Source organism: Periplaneta americana, chromosome 9 (assembly GCF_040183065.1).
Source record: "Periplaneta americana isolate PAMFEO1 chromosome 9, P.americana_PAMFEO1_priV1, whole genome shotgun sequence".
Classification (NCBI taxonomy): domain Eukaryota; kingdom Metazoa; phylum Arthropoda; class Insecta; order Blattodea; family Blattidae; genus Periplaneta; species Periplaneta americana.
Window position 1 is genome coordinate 139,342,632 of NC_091125.1, and position 17,789 is coordinate 139,360,420.

The window sequence follows — 17,789 nt, forward strand, 5'->3', positions numbered from 1 at the left end:
ATAATAAGCATTGATTTTATTAGTACGTACAAGAATTGTTTTATATTTTTATGACCATATTATTCTCGATATTTTATAGTCCTTGCGTAATTTTCTCGATTTTTCGTCTCCGAATTTTGAGAAAAAAAAAAAAAGGGAGGAATTACGCGAATAAATACGGTATACTCTTCTGTGAAGAACTTTATGGTGAGAAACAAAGGAAGAACATGATCTCACATCTCTACTGGAATGTTGGGTTCCTAATGTACAACCAGCTTTACTTTCTATAACACAGGAGAACCAGTTATACTTTCGACGGCACACACAACTAGCTTTACCTTCTACGACACAGGATAATTAGATTTACTTTCTATAACATGACACAAGCAGTTTCCCTCTCTAAGACACAGGACACCCAATTTTACTGTATATCAGAGTTTACTTTTCACGACAGGGGAGAGCTAGTTTTACTTTCTATGACACAGAACACCCAACTTTACTTTTTAATGACACAGGACATTCAAGCTTCGATTTCTGTAACACCGAATATTTATTATTAATGGAGAAAAATTCGCTCCGGCGCCAAGGATAGAACACGGTACCTCCAGTTCTACGCATTGGATGCTCTAATCATTGAGCTAGCTGAAGTTCAACCCACCGCACCGGATCGAATCCTTCTCCTTTGGTTTTTTTTCCCTTAGTGGCCTTACTCCATGTTCGGCTTACACAATTGACATACAGTAGAACCTCGAATATCCGTCACTCTATTAACTGATAGGTGGATTATCCATCTTTCTTTCTCTCGTTTCTTTTTTTGCAGAGATATATGAAGTACTGTACATTGCATTAGCACGCTATTTTTTCTAGAGATTGTTATTACAAGCCTTTTTCCTTACACAGTATCGTCTACTATTCGAATTGTCGTACTGTATAATTTCTACATAAAATGTCTTCTACTGGTGTCAAAAGAAATCTTGTTGTGCTAATTATCGAAAAAATGTGTAAATAATTGAGTGGTTTTAGGAAAGAGAAACTGTTGCTCATCACGCATCAGAATAAGAGATTGGAATGTATAAAGTATGTAAATCTACAACATGACACCTCCACTATTCATACAAGGAATTTCCTTGTCCCTCAAAAACCGTCGTTGACAACCAGACTTAAATTAGTGAACTTCTGATCCACTACCTAGCGTGTTAAATACTTGACTATGGAGGAAATTACGAAAGTGTATAAGTAATTGATTAACTAGCGGACTTACTCGTGTTAATTATGTAAGTTTGTGCAGCTTACAGCTGTTTCGGTGCTTCATCACACCATCCTCAGAGCCTACTAGATCTCGGCGTCTTCTCGAACTTCTCTGCCTGTTATGTGGGTGCGTTTGATTGTTGAAAGGTGTTGAAAAGTGGAGTCAAATAGTGTGTGTGTACTGAAATTGATCTGTGTGTTGAGAATTTGATCGGGGTGTGTTTTAGTGTGTTTGTATATTTCGTATGTTCTAGTATGTTGAGTTTTTGGTTCTTGGTTGTGCCGCACAAACTTACATGATTATTAACACGAGTAAGTCCGCTAGTTAATCAATTACTTATATTCAGGTGTTAAAAGTAGTGTACGCAAGATTCAAAATGGATACGAAAGTGTAAATATTATTCACTAAATTCACGAAAATCTTTTATGGAACGGATTATCCGATTTTTTCGATTAACCATTCAGTCCATCCCCTTCATTGCCACGGATAATAGAGGTTCTACTGTACATAATTATTAAGTCAACAGTCATCACACAAGGAATGCACTCATTTGAGTGACTTGGCGGCTGGGACTCTTACAATATATATGCACCGTTAGGTGAATAATCTATATGAAGATTTTTTTGGTCCTATAGAATTATCTGTGATGGTTACCATTTGTCATTAATGGAGAAAAATTCGCTCTGACGCATTTAGTTTTACTTTCTACAACACTCGGGGTTACTGCCCATTCAAAGAAAGTAACACAAAGGATTTCCATCACCTTTACAATTTCACTGAGAGATTGAGTTTTAGGAACTCAGAGCTAGTGAAAAAAGATGCACTTATTTTTCACGTAACAGTGAACAGAATTTACAGCATAACGTCCTGTGCCGATATGACTTACATGAAGCAGGTGAAATCAAAATACCTACAATTCTTTCTTCCATACTTATAAACCAAAATGTTTACATGCAGAACAATTGGAAATTGTCAAAAATTATGTGCGTGTTTGTGTGTAATGAAGTGAGGATAATAAGATAATGGAACTCATGGTCGAAAATACTCCTTCAGCTGCCACCCTTGGAACCCACAATCATTTTACCAGTATCAGTTTGGACAAGTATGTCGAATCGTTCTCTATATAATTAAATTCTTTACTTTTAGCCTTTGGGAGGTTGGCCTGTATTGTTGTTCATTTAATATCAGCCAGGGGACATGTGTAGCTTAAGGGGTGCTACGGACGCGAACAACATTGTCCACCTTTATGTTATGCAACACATATGCTGTAATGAATGCGAAACACCTACTTCACTGCAGCATCTTATGTAAAGACAGACAAAATGCAGAAGATATAAGTAGCCTATATTGGGAAGCAAGAAGAAAAATGGTGTAACTACCAAGATCAGAGTCATTGGAAATCATCATCATAATTAAATTCTTTACCCTAGGCTGACCCAAAAATTAACAGTGGATATGGTGATTCAGTATGTTACAGAAGTTGCACCAGCTCTTATGGAGCTTATAGGCCTACCTAATATCATTTTGAGTGTTTTTTTTTTTTTTTTTTTTTTTTTTTGAAGCTAGTATGAACCTTTAGAAACAATTTAAAATTTACTCTTCATTTTTTACCAAGCTGCAGTGGGCTTATCAAACGAAACCACATATGTTTAATCCAAGAATCAGAACAAACAGGGCATGCTCTGCCATCAGTTCACTGGCTCACATATGTATATTGAATGTGTACGAGATACTCACTGGTTACACTCGTGCTGAGAGTGAAACATTTGAAAATATGCTGTAAAAGTACTTATACGCAGAGAAAAAAACACTCTAGTCGAAAAGGTCCACAATTCATTAAGCATTAAGTTGTTCTTCATGTTTTGTAAAATTAAATAATGACAATTAATATTCGTTCAGTTTACAATTCACTGAAGTGATGTGCAACTTCAAGAAAAATATGCTTCTATAGTCCCGTCGCTCTAATTTCCAGTGGCCAATCGCGTTGCAGGTCGGCTACATTTAAATGTGTGCGTCTTGTGATTCGCTTAGGAAGACGTTATTCATTTCTTAAGGCTCGATAAATACTTTATATAATCGCCCGCCATTTTGGCTCTTTCGTTGGAGTTCGCAGAAAGCACACAAAGACGTTATTTGCCGCTCAATTATTTGTTAAATTACAGTGCGTTTCATTTATTATCATAGGAGCTACGATATGATAATGTTTAATGGTGTGGCAAATAGATTCCTCGCATGGTAGCTCGGCAACGAAAGAAAAAAAATGGCGAACGATACTACCTACTTAGACTTTATAAAGCCTTCACTTCTTAAGACGTAAGCAAAGAGGAGGAGTCACGCCAGAAATAACAGCGTCGCGACTATAGTAACGTATATTGTTAGCACATACTTGTGACTCGTTGAAATTAGAGCAACCATTATAGTCGAAATTCTACAAGTCTCATTTTTGCTGGATCGTGTATGCCTACCAGTAAGTTTTCTATTATTGCAAGTAGAATTGCTGTATTTTTTATATGACAAGTATGGTGTTGTCTAATACTGGACGATTTGTTCTGATATGATAAATCGGATATGCAATACCGGTACACATCATTTTTATTGCTGTTAGTCAATATAATATAAATGTTTTGTTTATCACCAGATTTTTGTTCCTGTACATGATCACGGCACTTTGTAAGCCTACTGTTCTTCTGGCATGCAAGAGTTCATCAGTTGTTCATTTCAATGTAAAAATCAGTAAACAAACATGACATCTCAAAGATCTTTTTTCTAATGGCGGGTACTTGGCTGTTCGTCATCCACTGATATGAAGGAAGTTGTATAAACCAATTTTACCGAAAGAGTCACTGCCCAAGGTGCGACATAAGAGGCTGGTGTAGGCTACACCTGTGATGAGATGAGATGATAATGATGATGGAGATCTGTTGGAATGCCACAGGGGAACCAGAGCTACCAGAGAAAACCCCTGTGTTACCTAGACCACAGATTTGCCCAACACAAGTCATAAATCGGGAACCGAACCTAGATCCACAAGATTATAAGTGCAACACTCTAGCCACTGGAACTTCATGGCGACTTCCCATCAAAATAACTCGGTATCCTATTACATTTTAAAGCATATCTTAGGCCTTTCTCTTAAAATCATATAAGAAATATAATGGATTTAATAATAATTATTAAAAATTATTTTTATTAAATTACATCAATATGATTTAGTTAAAGGATAATATTTCTTGTACTACATAATTTTGTTGGAAGTTATAACCTAAACTAAAATTTAATATGTGGCTAGACTTCATTTTCGTAACGGACTGTAGCTGTAACGTGGTTTTAAATCATAGATATGCCTGTAGTATAATCAGAAACTAGATTAAGACTTAGAAATAAGATTGACGAAGCCATGATTTGTAAAAATTTTTATGGTGAATAAATTACTATTACTACCGGTATTTTATTATTACTTCAACAATTATCACAATATGGAATGAATTAACGACGATAATCGAAGTTCCACTGTAGTATTTATGCCATAATTTCTTTTAGTATCTTCTTTTATAGTTAACACAATTACTGATTCATTCTGTAAGATCCAAATTTTTGTAACACTGTAATTCTCAGAATCAAACCGATGCTTATCTGAACTTTCTTTACTCAAAAATACAACAGTTAAAGTACCGTATCCTATAAAGTTAATTTGACACAGCATCATTATACAAAGCATTGTATATGAGCAATCATCTATTATATAGTGGCTGGATGTGAGTGTTAAATAAATAACTGTTTGCAGTTAATGTATGTTAACTCACCTTACAAATACAGTGGCCACTGGATGGATCAGGTTCAGGTGACACACTTCCTGCAGCATTACAATAACCTGCAATGATGGAAAATATTATGAATAATTAATATATTACAGTTTACACAGAAAATTGTTGTGGAAAACACTGAAAAAGGTACATATTAGTCATTACTCGTTCGTATAATTACAATAGAAAGCATTGGATCAACAATAGAAATATACAGTCTAAGGATAATGTATAATAATCTTGAATTACAAATGTAAAAAAGGTGTCTTGCAAACATATTCAATACTTTTTCAAGTTACAAATTTAAATATGGTAAAGCGGTCAAAGAAAATAAACTAATGAGGTTGTTAATACGAAAATTATTATACAGGGTGTAAGACTCATGCCGTTCATAAATTGTTTTAGGCATCATGCACAACACGACTAAGGGTGAACACACAATCTTTTTTTTTTTTTTTTTAATTCTTTAATCCTCAGCACTTGAATTTTAGTTTAAGCAACGATTGAAAACAGCCAAAACAATAAATAGACATAGGTTCGGTGGACTGATTGATAAATTAATTCATACGAGTAAAGAAACAAACATTTATAATACGTGGATCTCTCGGGGATAGTTCATGACTCTTGGCTAGAGTGATTTGTTCATATTGTGACAGCGACGTGAGATTCGAACTCACGACCAGCGTCCCGCAAGAGAGCAGACCGCGCGGGCTTCATGGAGCACTGTGGTACGGCGCGCGGCGGGGAAAGGGAAAAGGGCCCACGCGACGAGGGGAGAGTGCACGCGCAACTGCTGCATGCGGAGTAAGGGGGAACGGACCTTCCCGACTCTTCCAGAAGCCCGTCAAAGTGGAAAAATCGCGAATTCGAAGTCTCTCGGTTACGTTGCTGTGGTTATAAATTACGGACGCGAAGGAGTGTGTGGGTCATTCATGATTAGTTCAGCCAGTAAGCCAGTGAACAGAGCAAGCAAGCCAGCCTTGTGTACCGGAGTTCGGCTCGAGTGTGCGTCCGCAACTGTTTCAGCATCCGAAGGCCTGAGTTCGAGTGCAGTGGACCGCAGTTGGAGGGACCTGAGTTCGAGTGCTGTGGACCGCAGTTGGAGGGACCTGAGTTCGAGTACAGTGAACTGTCTCTGAAGGTCTGTGGTTCGAGATACGGTGAACTCGAGTGACTGAGCTAGAAGAACTGTGAACTGAGAACTGATAGTTCTGATTGGTAAATAGTGCTTTGTAAATATTAGTTAAGATTAACAGTTCATTGTTGTTTGTAATAGTCCAAGTAAATTGTCATTGTCGTTGGTGGAGTGCTATAACGAATACTGTGTTGAGTGAAAATCCAATTGTTGACGAGAGCGTTTAAGGCGAATTGTAGAAAGGAAGTATTGTTGGAAGAATAAATCCTATTGTTGAGTGGAAATAAATTCACAATATGAATGTTTCAACTGCCTGAGAAAGTTAGACACTCAGTCTTTTCTTTCGTACTTTTTAATTTCGAACTTCGATTCTCGGTGATTTTAGAATATTCTAATTAATATTACTTTAAAATATAAATACGCAATCCATCGCAACATCATATGAACCATTCACAGTTCGAATATCTGAAGTTCTTAACAGCAAAACTGAAAGACAGCGAGAGAAGAATGTTATATATAAGATGATCCACCAAGCAAACTACATCGACATCGACCTATTCTATGCGGGTTGTTATCGATCTCGTATGCTTTAGACCGTATGGTCTGTCACAGTCTGAATCCAACTTTTTTCCTTCGTCTATCCAGGTTTTGACATTCTCATGATAGTGTCACTAGACGTGACATATTCAAAATATATTGCAATAAATTAATAAATTGTGTTAAAATTCTGCGCCGTCTGTTCTTTAAAGATGCGTTGCTTATTCTGAATGAAACAAACCAAATACATTAATTCGAAGGATTAGACGTAACTTGTATATTAACAAAACGAAATTATAGGAACTATAAGAATAGCAAATGACTCGATAAAATATTATCCAATACTGAAATAAAGGTTGGAAAGGGGAAAGAAAATAAATAATTTACATAACAGATTAACAGCAAGTGTTTAACATAAAAATATCATACGAATATTAAAATTCGTAACATTCACGTGATGAACGTTATACCCACCCCTGGTTTCGCCTACGAAACTATTAAATACCTCACACATGTATTGACTGTTATTTGGGCTGCCTAAGCAAATATGAATGGATTAAGTCAGATACCATGTACAAATAACTCGCTCTTGCTGGTGACCAAGACATTATCTCGTAAAGCATATAAATAAACATTATGAAACAAAGTATGAATACGAATGTTGCAGTTTAATGTAACAGAACTAAAATTGTAAACCAGTTGAATTTCCTAACTTCTACAATTAATCACACGTAAATGGCACAGATGTACCACAGACTGCAATGTAATTTAACGGTTAACTAAAACAAGAATATTAACAATATGCTGAATTGAACTTACACAGCACACATTTTAGTGAAAGTACAAAGTGAATCACTGTATGAAGCAGAATCTTAGACATTAAATTATAACGAGATAAAGAAATTACAGAGTGCAAATAAAGGATTTTTGCATACGTATTGTTGTCAATTAGCAAACTTGAAGATTTACTTCAGATTTGTCTTCTGGCATCCTAATATCGTGAACTATTGTAGTGGGCATTTCGACTATAATTTTTAAATTATACATAATAAAAGTGAAACAATGAGGACAAAATTTTGTAAGAAAGTCAGAAAATGCGGGATGACATACTAAGAATAAAGTCCACACAAATGACGAAAGAAGAGGAAACCAAAGGCCAAATGGTTTTAGTGAGTCTCACATCAACATAAAAAAGTGGAAGTGAAAGACAAACATTGTGTCACCTTGTGTGCATGAGTCGCCTGGTATGAACGGGTTGCCTTGGTAACCTGCTGCACACTTCTCGCATCTGCGTCCAACATAGCCTTGAGGGCAATCACAAGTTGGCTGTCCATCTGTGTCCAAGTAACAAGTGCGACCAAACCTGCAACAGCAGACATGCATTGTTTTTCCACTTAACACATATCCTTAACATACTGTATAAAAATAAAATCAGTCACAAAATCAGTGCAGAATAGTTGTATGAAATATACGGTAATTATTTTGCCTGCTAAGTTTAATAGCTGAATGTGTTGTTGTTGTTGTTGTTATCTAATGCCGGGCTTTGGCAACGAAGCCATTAGTGTTCTTGCTCTCCAATATTTCTCTGTGGTGGATCCATCAGGTAGAACTTCACAGGTTATGAGATGATCTTCAGTCATTTCTTCTTCTTTGTTGCATAGAGGGCAATTTGGATTTGTGTAAATTCCTATTTTATTCACGTGTTTGGCCAAATAATCGTGTTCTGTAAGCAGTCTGAATTTTGCTACTGCAGATTTACGTGGGATTTCTGGAATAATTTCTGTTTTTTTTTTATTATTAAAATGCTCCATTTTTTATCTTTGGCTTTGGTACATAGTGCTTGGTTTTGCTTGATTTTATATTTATTTTTAATTAGTCTTTTGATGGATGTAAAAGGTAGGCTTGTATTTGTATTCTGAATTAAATTGGATCCTTTTTTGGCAAGAAAGTCAGCAGTTTCATTTCCAACAATTCCGCAATGTGCAGGTATCCATTGCAATTGAATTCTTTTCTGTAGTTTTTGAAGTTGTTGGATCATTTTGTGACATTCTTTAATTTGGATTGACATCATTTTATATGAATTTATTGCATATAATGCTGCTTTAGAATCAGAGAGAATGACAGCATTTTGAAATTTATGTACCTAATATCATTATTTTGTCTGCATTATACAATAGCTGTATGTAATATAATAATTTTGCCTGCAAAGTTTAATAGCTGTATGTAACATCATTATTTTGTCTGCAAAGTATAATAGCTATATGTAATATAATTATTTTGCCTGCAAAGTTTAATAGCTGTATGAATACAATTATTTTACCTGTAAAATTTAAGGTGATTCATGATTCACGAAGTATAACCAGCACTTCAGGAATCAGTTCTATGACTATAGGTCATTTTGAGCAAAAGAAGTCATACGAACATGAGTCCAATCATCATTAGGTTTTTTTATTTGCAAAAATCCAAATACGGTATCGTATTGTGAACCAGGCTTCTAACTTGTTTGCGTCATTAAGGACTCATCACCTTTGTAATTTTCAAAATACTGTAGCAATAACAGTTCTACATTTTCAGTAATAATTTCAATGATGAAAACAAATGTAGCATTACTGAAATGTTTACTGCACATGGAAGAGTAATAAACACTTACTGGTTGGTAGGATTAGTAAGAGGACATGGGCAAGGTTGGCAAGGAACACGTGGAGGATCTCCGTAAGTGCCAGGACGACATGGTTCACGATCTTTGCTGCATAGTCCAAGCCAGGGTCCTGACTGGTGACGATTGTACCCAGGTGCACACAGCTGCAACAAACACATTACACGACCAATTAGTCCAATAAGCAAAAATACTTTCTTGTTTTTAATGAAGGGAAATACTGAAATACATTTCAGACGTTTAGAATAAGCCAGGGGCGAATGCTAGTCACGAAAGTTAGGCTTGCTCTTTTATTCATAGGAGAAGATGGGAGAATATAATAATTCATGATTAATAAAAATAATCAGACCCACATAAATAATTTATTTTATAATTATGAAATCATTATGAGTCATGGATCATATTCGCTTATCAGATGTAGAAGTTCGATATAATATAACAAACATGGCCAACAAAACAGTTTATTTAGTTTTTTCGACCCTGCCAACCAATGCATATTGTTGTATTGAGCTGCAATGAACGAGCGCACATATTCTCTATAATGTCTGTCTTCTCTTGAATAGTCCTCCGGGAAAATGGATTTAATAATAAGGTTTCAATGACACACAATTTCGAACTCATTGCAATACTTCAAATTAATGTTTAAGAATTAATAACACATGCAGCAGCTAACACATGCATTCTGCTCATACAATTACATTGCACTCGCAAATCACAGAACATTACCGCTGTCAATACTGCTCTGTGTAACGTTAAATAGTCGTTGGTGTAGCTCTCGGACCAGAGCTTCAAACAACACACAACAGAAGCATGTGCGCCTAGGACGGACTAAGGAAGAAGACACTTGAGCGCGCATCATATTCTCGCTATTTCTACGTCTTTCCTGTAGCTCCAAGAAACGAGCAAGCGTTGCGTTACTTGCTGTTTGCAACCTGCAGATGGTATTACGCATACAGTATTCCAAAAATCAAAATAAATTTTAATGTACGTAACGCCATTTTGAGAAATACGCATTCTACGAAAATACTGGGCTTGAGCAGCAAGCATAGCATGCCCTGAGAAATCGCCCCTGGAATAAACATGAGTCGTTCGAAGTACTTTAAATGCAATATTATTGTTATTTTTTGTTCATCCCATTTCGGTACATATAAGGTCCAAAAGTTAGTGCTATATAAAAAATACGGATGGACTCCCGTAATATGGGGTTCATACGACATAGGATTCCCAATTGAAACACATATTCACAGACAAGCATCCTTGCCCTTGGCCGAATTTGTACCACGGCTATGAAAGCATCAAAACTGTGCCTTAACAATCACATATGCTAAACGGCAATTAAATCTAATCACATACAAAAGGATATAAATATCTTTATGACTGGAAAGTAGGAAAATTGAAGAAAACCATTGGCATGGATTAATACCGACCAGTCCAACTAAACAGAGGTTAAGTGAAGATGGGACAAAATATACGTGACAGGTGATGGACAGTCTGCTCAATCAGCAATTGTAGTGGAAAGTAACTATCACAACAAGATCGTTGACCAGGTACGTGTAGACGACAGAGAATTAGCTGAATTGCAGATCGCTGGAGGAAGTGAGACAGAACCAGGAAATGCTGAAATCAAGAATACAGAAGAAGAAAACATATCCGAAGAAATCAGATAAGAGCAGCTTAAGTACCAGAAATGCAATGAAGTTTAGTGACACGAGTAAAAATTCAAGTGATTTGGGAAGTGATTTAACCAGATTAGTGGGAAGGAAGGTCAGTACCGAGAGAAGAAGTGAAGTTGTTTCTGTGCGTGCAAGAGCTGAAATAGTGAGAAGTGAAGCGAAGAAAAAGAATGACGAATTTATCACAGAAAAAGATGAAGTGGGTGTTTCTGGTCCAGAGACGGCTAAGGAAGAGACGACTAAAAACTTAGTAAGTAAATTGAAATATGAATGAGAGGAGTGTCATAGGAAGTTAAATAAGACGATAGAGATAATGAAAATTGGTAAGAAGTATGGTGGAGGAGGCTAGCTAGGATAGCGAAGTATAATATGTATGATTAGGCTACCCAAGTTTCAAATAAGACTAGATATTTTACCAGTATCAAAACCCCTTCCAAAGACCAAGAATATGCTTGCAGATTGTTTTCCTCCCAACTACCCCCTTGTTTATTTTTGAAATCGAGAAAACAATTAAAAACAGATGACTGACCTCACAGGAGAGCCCTGCATAGCCAGCAGGACAGCGACACTCCTCGACATACACTGCCTTTCCTTGTCCAGTATTACGGATGCCTGCTGAGTCCATATTGATGTTGTAGATCTGGGTATTCAGGATAGGACCATCATCATACTGCGCTCTGTAATTAATATTTCAATTAAAATTACATATTTAATTTAACAACAAACAATTTCGGAATATGTATGATATGACTTTTTTGTGTTAAATTCTATCGTACCTGGTTTATAAGGTCGAAACATGTAAACCAGGTACGATACAATTTAACACAAGAAAGTCATATAATACATATTCCGAAGTGATGCAGTGTTAAAAGTTGTGTAACAGAGTGCTGCATTGGAGTTAAATCGCTCGCTTGAAATTGGTCGGGTGTCGCACCCTCGAGTGAGATACGATCGGTCGTGATATGCTCGTAATAAATAGAAGCACAGTACAAGGTCATCTCACCGACATGTCTTATCTTGTATGGAAGGCGACAGATAAGATACACATATGTTTTGCTCACACGGTAGAAATAAGGCTTTATTTTCTGCGTTTATGACAGACGTTTAATGGAATAGTCAATGGAACGTACCAAAACAATAACATGAAGTTATAAATAAAATAGTATGAAAAACTTCGATATACAGTTATTATTGCTAATTAATAATTATTCAATGTTTGATTTACCACATATATACTATGTTAGGTCCATACATAGTGTTCCACCTATATACTGCGACAATGTAGAAAAGTTTTACAAAATATTATTGATATAGCAGTAGCCTAGATTAATAACAATATTAGTACAGAGATAACGTCACAGAAAATACAATAAAACGAATAATCATGCTGCACAACTGTTACAAACGCAAAGATTGATACACTAAATTATTATTATTATTATTATTATTATTATTATTACTAGAAAACTTGATACAGTTCTTGCATTATCGTGATTGTGTTCTCCGTTTATAATAATTACTTTTACATCCAATAACATATATCAGATGTGGCAAAAACAAAATCACTCCTATATGTGTGGGGGGGGGGGGGGAAACATTTCCCTAAAACACTTATATTACATTTTAAAGTAAGTTTTGTAGTTGTACTATGGAGAGATTAGTTAAACACTGCCAAGTTTTGAAATGATAAACATCTATGATGTTACTACACAGTTCATCACTGTAACAAGAACGAATGTCTAACGCTCAGCTTATACCGTTTGAGGATTTATCGCTCGCGACAATTTTACCCATCATGCATGTGCGCTACCTATCGGATTATGCTGTGAACTACTTGGCACTCGAGTGAAAACGTCCGATGCAGACCTCTGTTGTGTAATCAAGATGTACTGCATAACAAACAATTTTCAAATACATCACTCAAATACATACGAATTGAGGCTGAAGTAAAAAAAGTGACTTCATAATAGTGGGCATCAGTGCTTTTTTTTTTGGTGGTACCAGTATGCAATGGTATGCCACTGAGGACGACCAGCTAAATGATGGAGTGACTCCGCAATAGAACACATAGTCTAAAATGATGATGACGATGATGCAGTAGTAATAAATCGAAATGAACAGGAAAGGAACACAAACTGCCTGACCTTATGAGAAGGTTGTCAACATTTCCAAGCGCCATCATGATCTCCTCTCTTGTTGCAAGGGTGTCTGTTGGTTCTCCTGGGATATCTCCGCCTGGTCGAGCACTTCCTCGCTTGTACCATTCGCCATAGAAGAATCTCACAGAGTAGTCATTATCACGTCCTGCCACTGGGGGTCGACCTGGGTGCACCAATGTGTAGCCATTGCCCTGAGCAGAAAAAGAAAAAATGAATAAATGTTCCTTGCTATACCCAAGAAGAGCTCTATTTCACAAAGCAGTTATTCGTATATGCCTTCAATTCAAACTTTCCAAGGGCTTCACTAAATAATACTTTGTCCTAAAAAGTACCGACTTGAAAAGTGTGATTGGATTACTGACGGAAAACTGTAGCCTTAGGAAACATATTCATAGGATAGGTGTACATGACGGAAACTTCCAAGAATAGGCATTTTTTTTAGCAAAAATGATTTTATTATAATTGGATAAAAGTCGTCTATATGTATATCATAAATACAGATTTAATAGTTATTGAATACTATTTTACATTGTAATATCAAGTTAAGTGATAAATTTGCCACACACTTAATAGAAGAAGGCCATGAACTCATCAACATCAAAGACACATTACAAATAGTAAAAGTCCTAAATAATAATAACATTATAGACATAGCAGAAGAATATTACATTGTCAAAGCATACAATCAAATTACGAACAAATTATTAATACTTCAAATCCTTTATTCAATCTGTTTAAATTAATCACTATACAAAACTCTTCGAATGAACCAACACGTATCCCCCCCCCACTCCCCTCCCGAAGTCATACGATGTACATTAATATAATGAATTCCATGTAAATACAATGTGAGTAGTCAGTTGCAACCGAACTAGGGTAAGCAGCACAGCAACCCATTCGTTCCTCACGATCACGCAAGTTACTATACTGCACTAAACAATTTACACTTATCGTAACAAAACAATCAAGTTTCTTGACAATTACATAATTCGTGATAGTTACTTATAGTAATTTACTCCTTTCCACAGTTTAATTAAGGAAGATACGAGTAATGTACAACATGTTTAACATAGACATATGCTGCTATCCATATAGTTTTATATTTTAATCTGTTAACATGTATTAGTAAAATGTTTTAATTTTTAACCATATTTTATGTGTAATCTACTCTGAATCCATTGCTGTAAAACCGTACTATCAAACAAACTCATGAAATAAGGCGTATTATAATTGTTATACTATATGATCCAACGATGGCAAAAATTGCCGAAAACGTTCATCACTTAACTTGATATTACAATGTAGAATAGTATTCAATAACTATTACATTTGTATTTATGATCAGCATATAGACGGCTTTTCCCACGGAAATGCGTGTTATTATTCGGTTGAGAAGCTTTTATCATCTAGTCTGCTGTCAAAAAATCTGAAAGTCAGAATTTATAAAACAGTTATATTACTGGTTGTTCTGTATGGTTGTGAAACTTGGACTCTCACTCTGAGAGAGGAACATAGGTTAAGGGTGTTTGAGAATAAGGTGTTTAGGAAAATATTTGGGGCTAAGCGGGATGAAGTTACAGGAGAATGGAGAAAGTTACACAACGCAGAACTGCACACATTGTATTCTTCACCTGACATAATTAGGAACATTAAATCCAGACGTTTGAGATGGGCAGGGCATGTAGCACGTATGGGCGAATCCAGAAATGCATATAGTGTATTGGTTGGGAGACCGGAGGGAAAAAGACCTTTGGGGAGGCCGAGACGTAGATGGGAGGATAATATTAAAATGGATTTGAGGGAGTGGGATATGATGATAGAGACTGGATTAATCTTGCACAGGATAGGGACTGATGGCAGGCTTATGTGAGGGCAGCAATGAACCTTCGGGTTCCTTAAAAGCCATTTGTAAATAAGTAAGTATATAGACGGCTTTTACCAAATTATACTAAATTAATACCTGCTTATTCAACATGTTTATTAAATATTAAAAATGATTATATTTCATGTGTGTCAACTCCTCATTGGATCAACTTGTATGTGCCGGTACTCACTACAAAAAAAATCAAATCAATAGTTGGGAAGATAATGTTATAAACAGAGAAAGAAAGCGAGACAATCTATGACATTCCAAACACCACTTTATTAGTGTAACACATGCTGAAAAACTGTAGTTCCGTGAAAATCACAAAGTCGATTACTTTAAGCTGTTGTTATCCAATGCTCAGCTATTTTAGCAATGAAGCCACCAGCTTTAAGTGTCATAATGCTTTCTCTTTATACTTCTATTGTAAAAAAAAATAGAGGTAAAGAAAAGTTAAAATAATAATACTCATAATTGATTAAATGGCGATCTTACTTGTGTTAATTACGTAAGCATGTGCGGCTTACAGCTGTTTCGGTGCTACTTAACACCATCCTCAGAGCCTACTAGATCTTGGCGCTATCTCAACTTCACTGCCTGTTGTGTGGGTGCGCTCGTGTGATGAAGAGTTGTGTCAAATAGTGTGTGTGTTCTGAAATTGATCTGTGTGTTGAGAATTTGATTAGGGTGTGTTTTAGTGTGTCTGTATATTTCATATTGTTCTAGTGTGTTGAGTTTTTGGTTTTTGGATTGTATGTGTAGGATTTCCATGTCTGTATTTATGTTACCGGTATTGTATGTGTGGTTAGCATTAGTTATGTGTTCGGCATATGTAGATGTATTGTGTCCTCTGGTTATTGCTTTAATGTGTTCTTTGTATCGAGTTTGGAATGATCTGCCTGTCTGTCCAATGTAGAAACTGTCGCAACTATTGCATGTGAGCTTGTATACGCCTGTGTGGTTGCATTTATTTGTTTGTGTTGTTTGTGTGAGATGTCTTTGTAGTGTTTTCTGTTCTGTATGGTATGTTGTATTTCTGTTTTCTGAATGAGGATGCGATCTTGTGTGTGTTTTTGTTTTCGTATGTTAGTGTGATGTATTTCTTGTGTTTGTGTGTTTTTATGTTTCTTGAGTTTTTGTTTTGTCTTCCTTATGATTTGTCTATTATGTTTGAGTTGTAACCATTTTCTTGTGCTATGTATTTGATTGTGTTCACTTCTTCATTGTAGTGTTGTTGGCTCATGGGTATGTTGAGTAATCTGTGTACCATTGTCCTGAATGCAGCATGTTTGTGTTGTGTGGGGTGATTAGATGTGTTGTGTATGTGTGTAAAGGTGGTGGTTGGTTTTCTGTATATTTTGAAGGTGTGTTTGTTGTCAACTTTTGTTATGGTGATGTCTAGGAAATTTATGGAGTTATTGTTTTCAAGTTCCAGTGTGTATTGGAGTTTTGGGTGTATTTTGTTTATGTATTGGTGTAGTTTGTATATATAAGCACGGCACATGCTTACGTAATGAACACAAGTATGATCGCCATTTAATCAATTATTTATATTCAAGTGTAAAAAGTAGTGTACGAAAGTTTCAACATGGAATAATACTCACAGACAGGACGACGTCAGGTGCAGAGATTGGATGTCCACGTCCTTCATGTTTCACAGTGTACTTGAGATAGCCTCCATAGGATTTCAGTTGATTGCCGTGGTAGTTCTCTGGCATTGCAAAGTATGGGTAAAGATTGTCGCCAAGTCTCTCTGAAGTTTGAACCTGTAAAAAAAATTCAATTTACAACTTGTTTTAGTTGGTATTTAATTATGCTGTATCAACTACAGTCAAACCTCGATAAGACGTGCCCGCTTATTACGCTATCCCATGTAATACGCATTTTTTGTCTGCTCCCTGCACATTTCATATATAACGCCTTTATAAAATACCCCGTTTGTTGTGCTCAAGTCCCGCATAATGCGCTGATTTTGTGGAATATTTTCGATGTAATTTTCAGCAATGTACTATAACAGCAATGAAACATCTTGGCCATTGAACTCACTGGTGCCATTAACCTGAAAAGTATTGGTATTCGATCCTTTACCTGCGCATTTAAACCTTCATACTTCATACCTTAGTATACCCCACCCTCTTGTTACGCTCTCTTATTCGACTCCTTATCTGCGTGGTTAAAGCATACATACAGTTACAATACTTCACCCTCTTGCTAACCCTCTCTCTCAAACAACATTCCTCACTCGGCCGTAATAAAATTCTGGAAATTTTTGCTGGGCAGTTTGTTGTCCTTTAGTGTACTGAAGTGTCTGTGAATGTGATTACAATGAGTGTTAAACGAAAAGCCGTTTCTGTGTCGGAAAAATTGGAAATCTTACGAAAGTACGATGAGAACAGTACTCTTACTCAGAAACAACTCTCTGATTCATTAGGAATCCCATCATCGACATTAAGAACGATAATAAAAAATCGCGACTCAATCACTACAGCTGCGACGTCGGGAGGATGTAATTGCAGAAACTGAAGTGTGGTAAACATGAGGACTTGGCCAACACGCACACGGCAAACAACTATAAATGGTTTTTTTTTTTTCGAAAGAATTTAGTATAGTACATATTATAAACGTCTTTGACGTACAGTACAGTAATTACATAATGGAGTAATACTGTATTACCTTTCATGAATCATGTATTTCAACAGAGAAAAATGCTAATAGATACTGTATATAAGTCAAA

The 17,789-nt window shown here is 36.0% G+C and overlaps 1 protein-coding gene across 32 annotated transcripts in view; it reads right to left on the reverse strand.

The window, feature by feature from the left end:
• The window catches only part of trol (terribly reduced optic lobes), a 1,501,851-nt gene that overhangs the window by 130,965 nt on the left and 1,353,097 nt on the right, over positions 1-17,789 (reverse strand). For all 32 annotated transcript variants that reach the window (XM_069835989.1, XM_069835996.1, XM_069835998.1 and 29 more), the window contains 6 exons: positions 16,660-16,821; positions 13,177-13,382; positions 11,562-11,709; positions 9,354-9,505; positions 7,927-8,066; positions 5,032-5,099 (listed from right to left, as the gene is read on the reverse strand). In XM_069835989.1, coding sequence (XP_069692090.1) covers positions 5,032-5,099; positions 7,927-8,066; positions 9,354-9,505; positions 11,562-11,709; positions 13,177-13,382; positions 16,660-16,821 — 876 coding nt within the window. The remainder of the gene's footprint in view (positions 1-5,031; positions 5,100-7,926; positions 8,067-9,353; positions 9,506-11,561; positions 11,710-13,176; positions 13,383-16,659; positions 16,822-17,789) is intronic.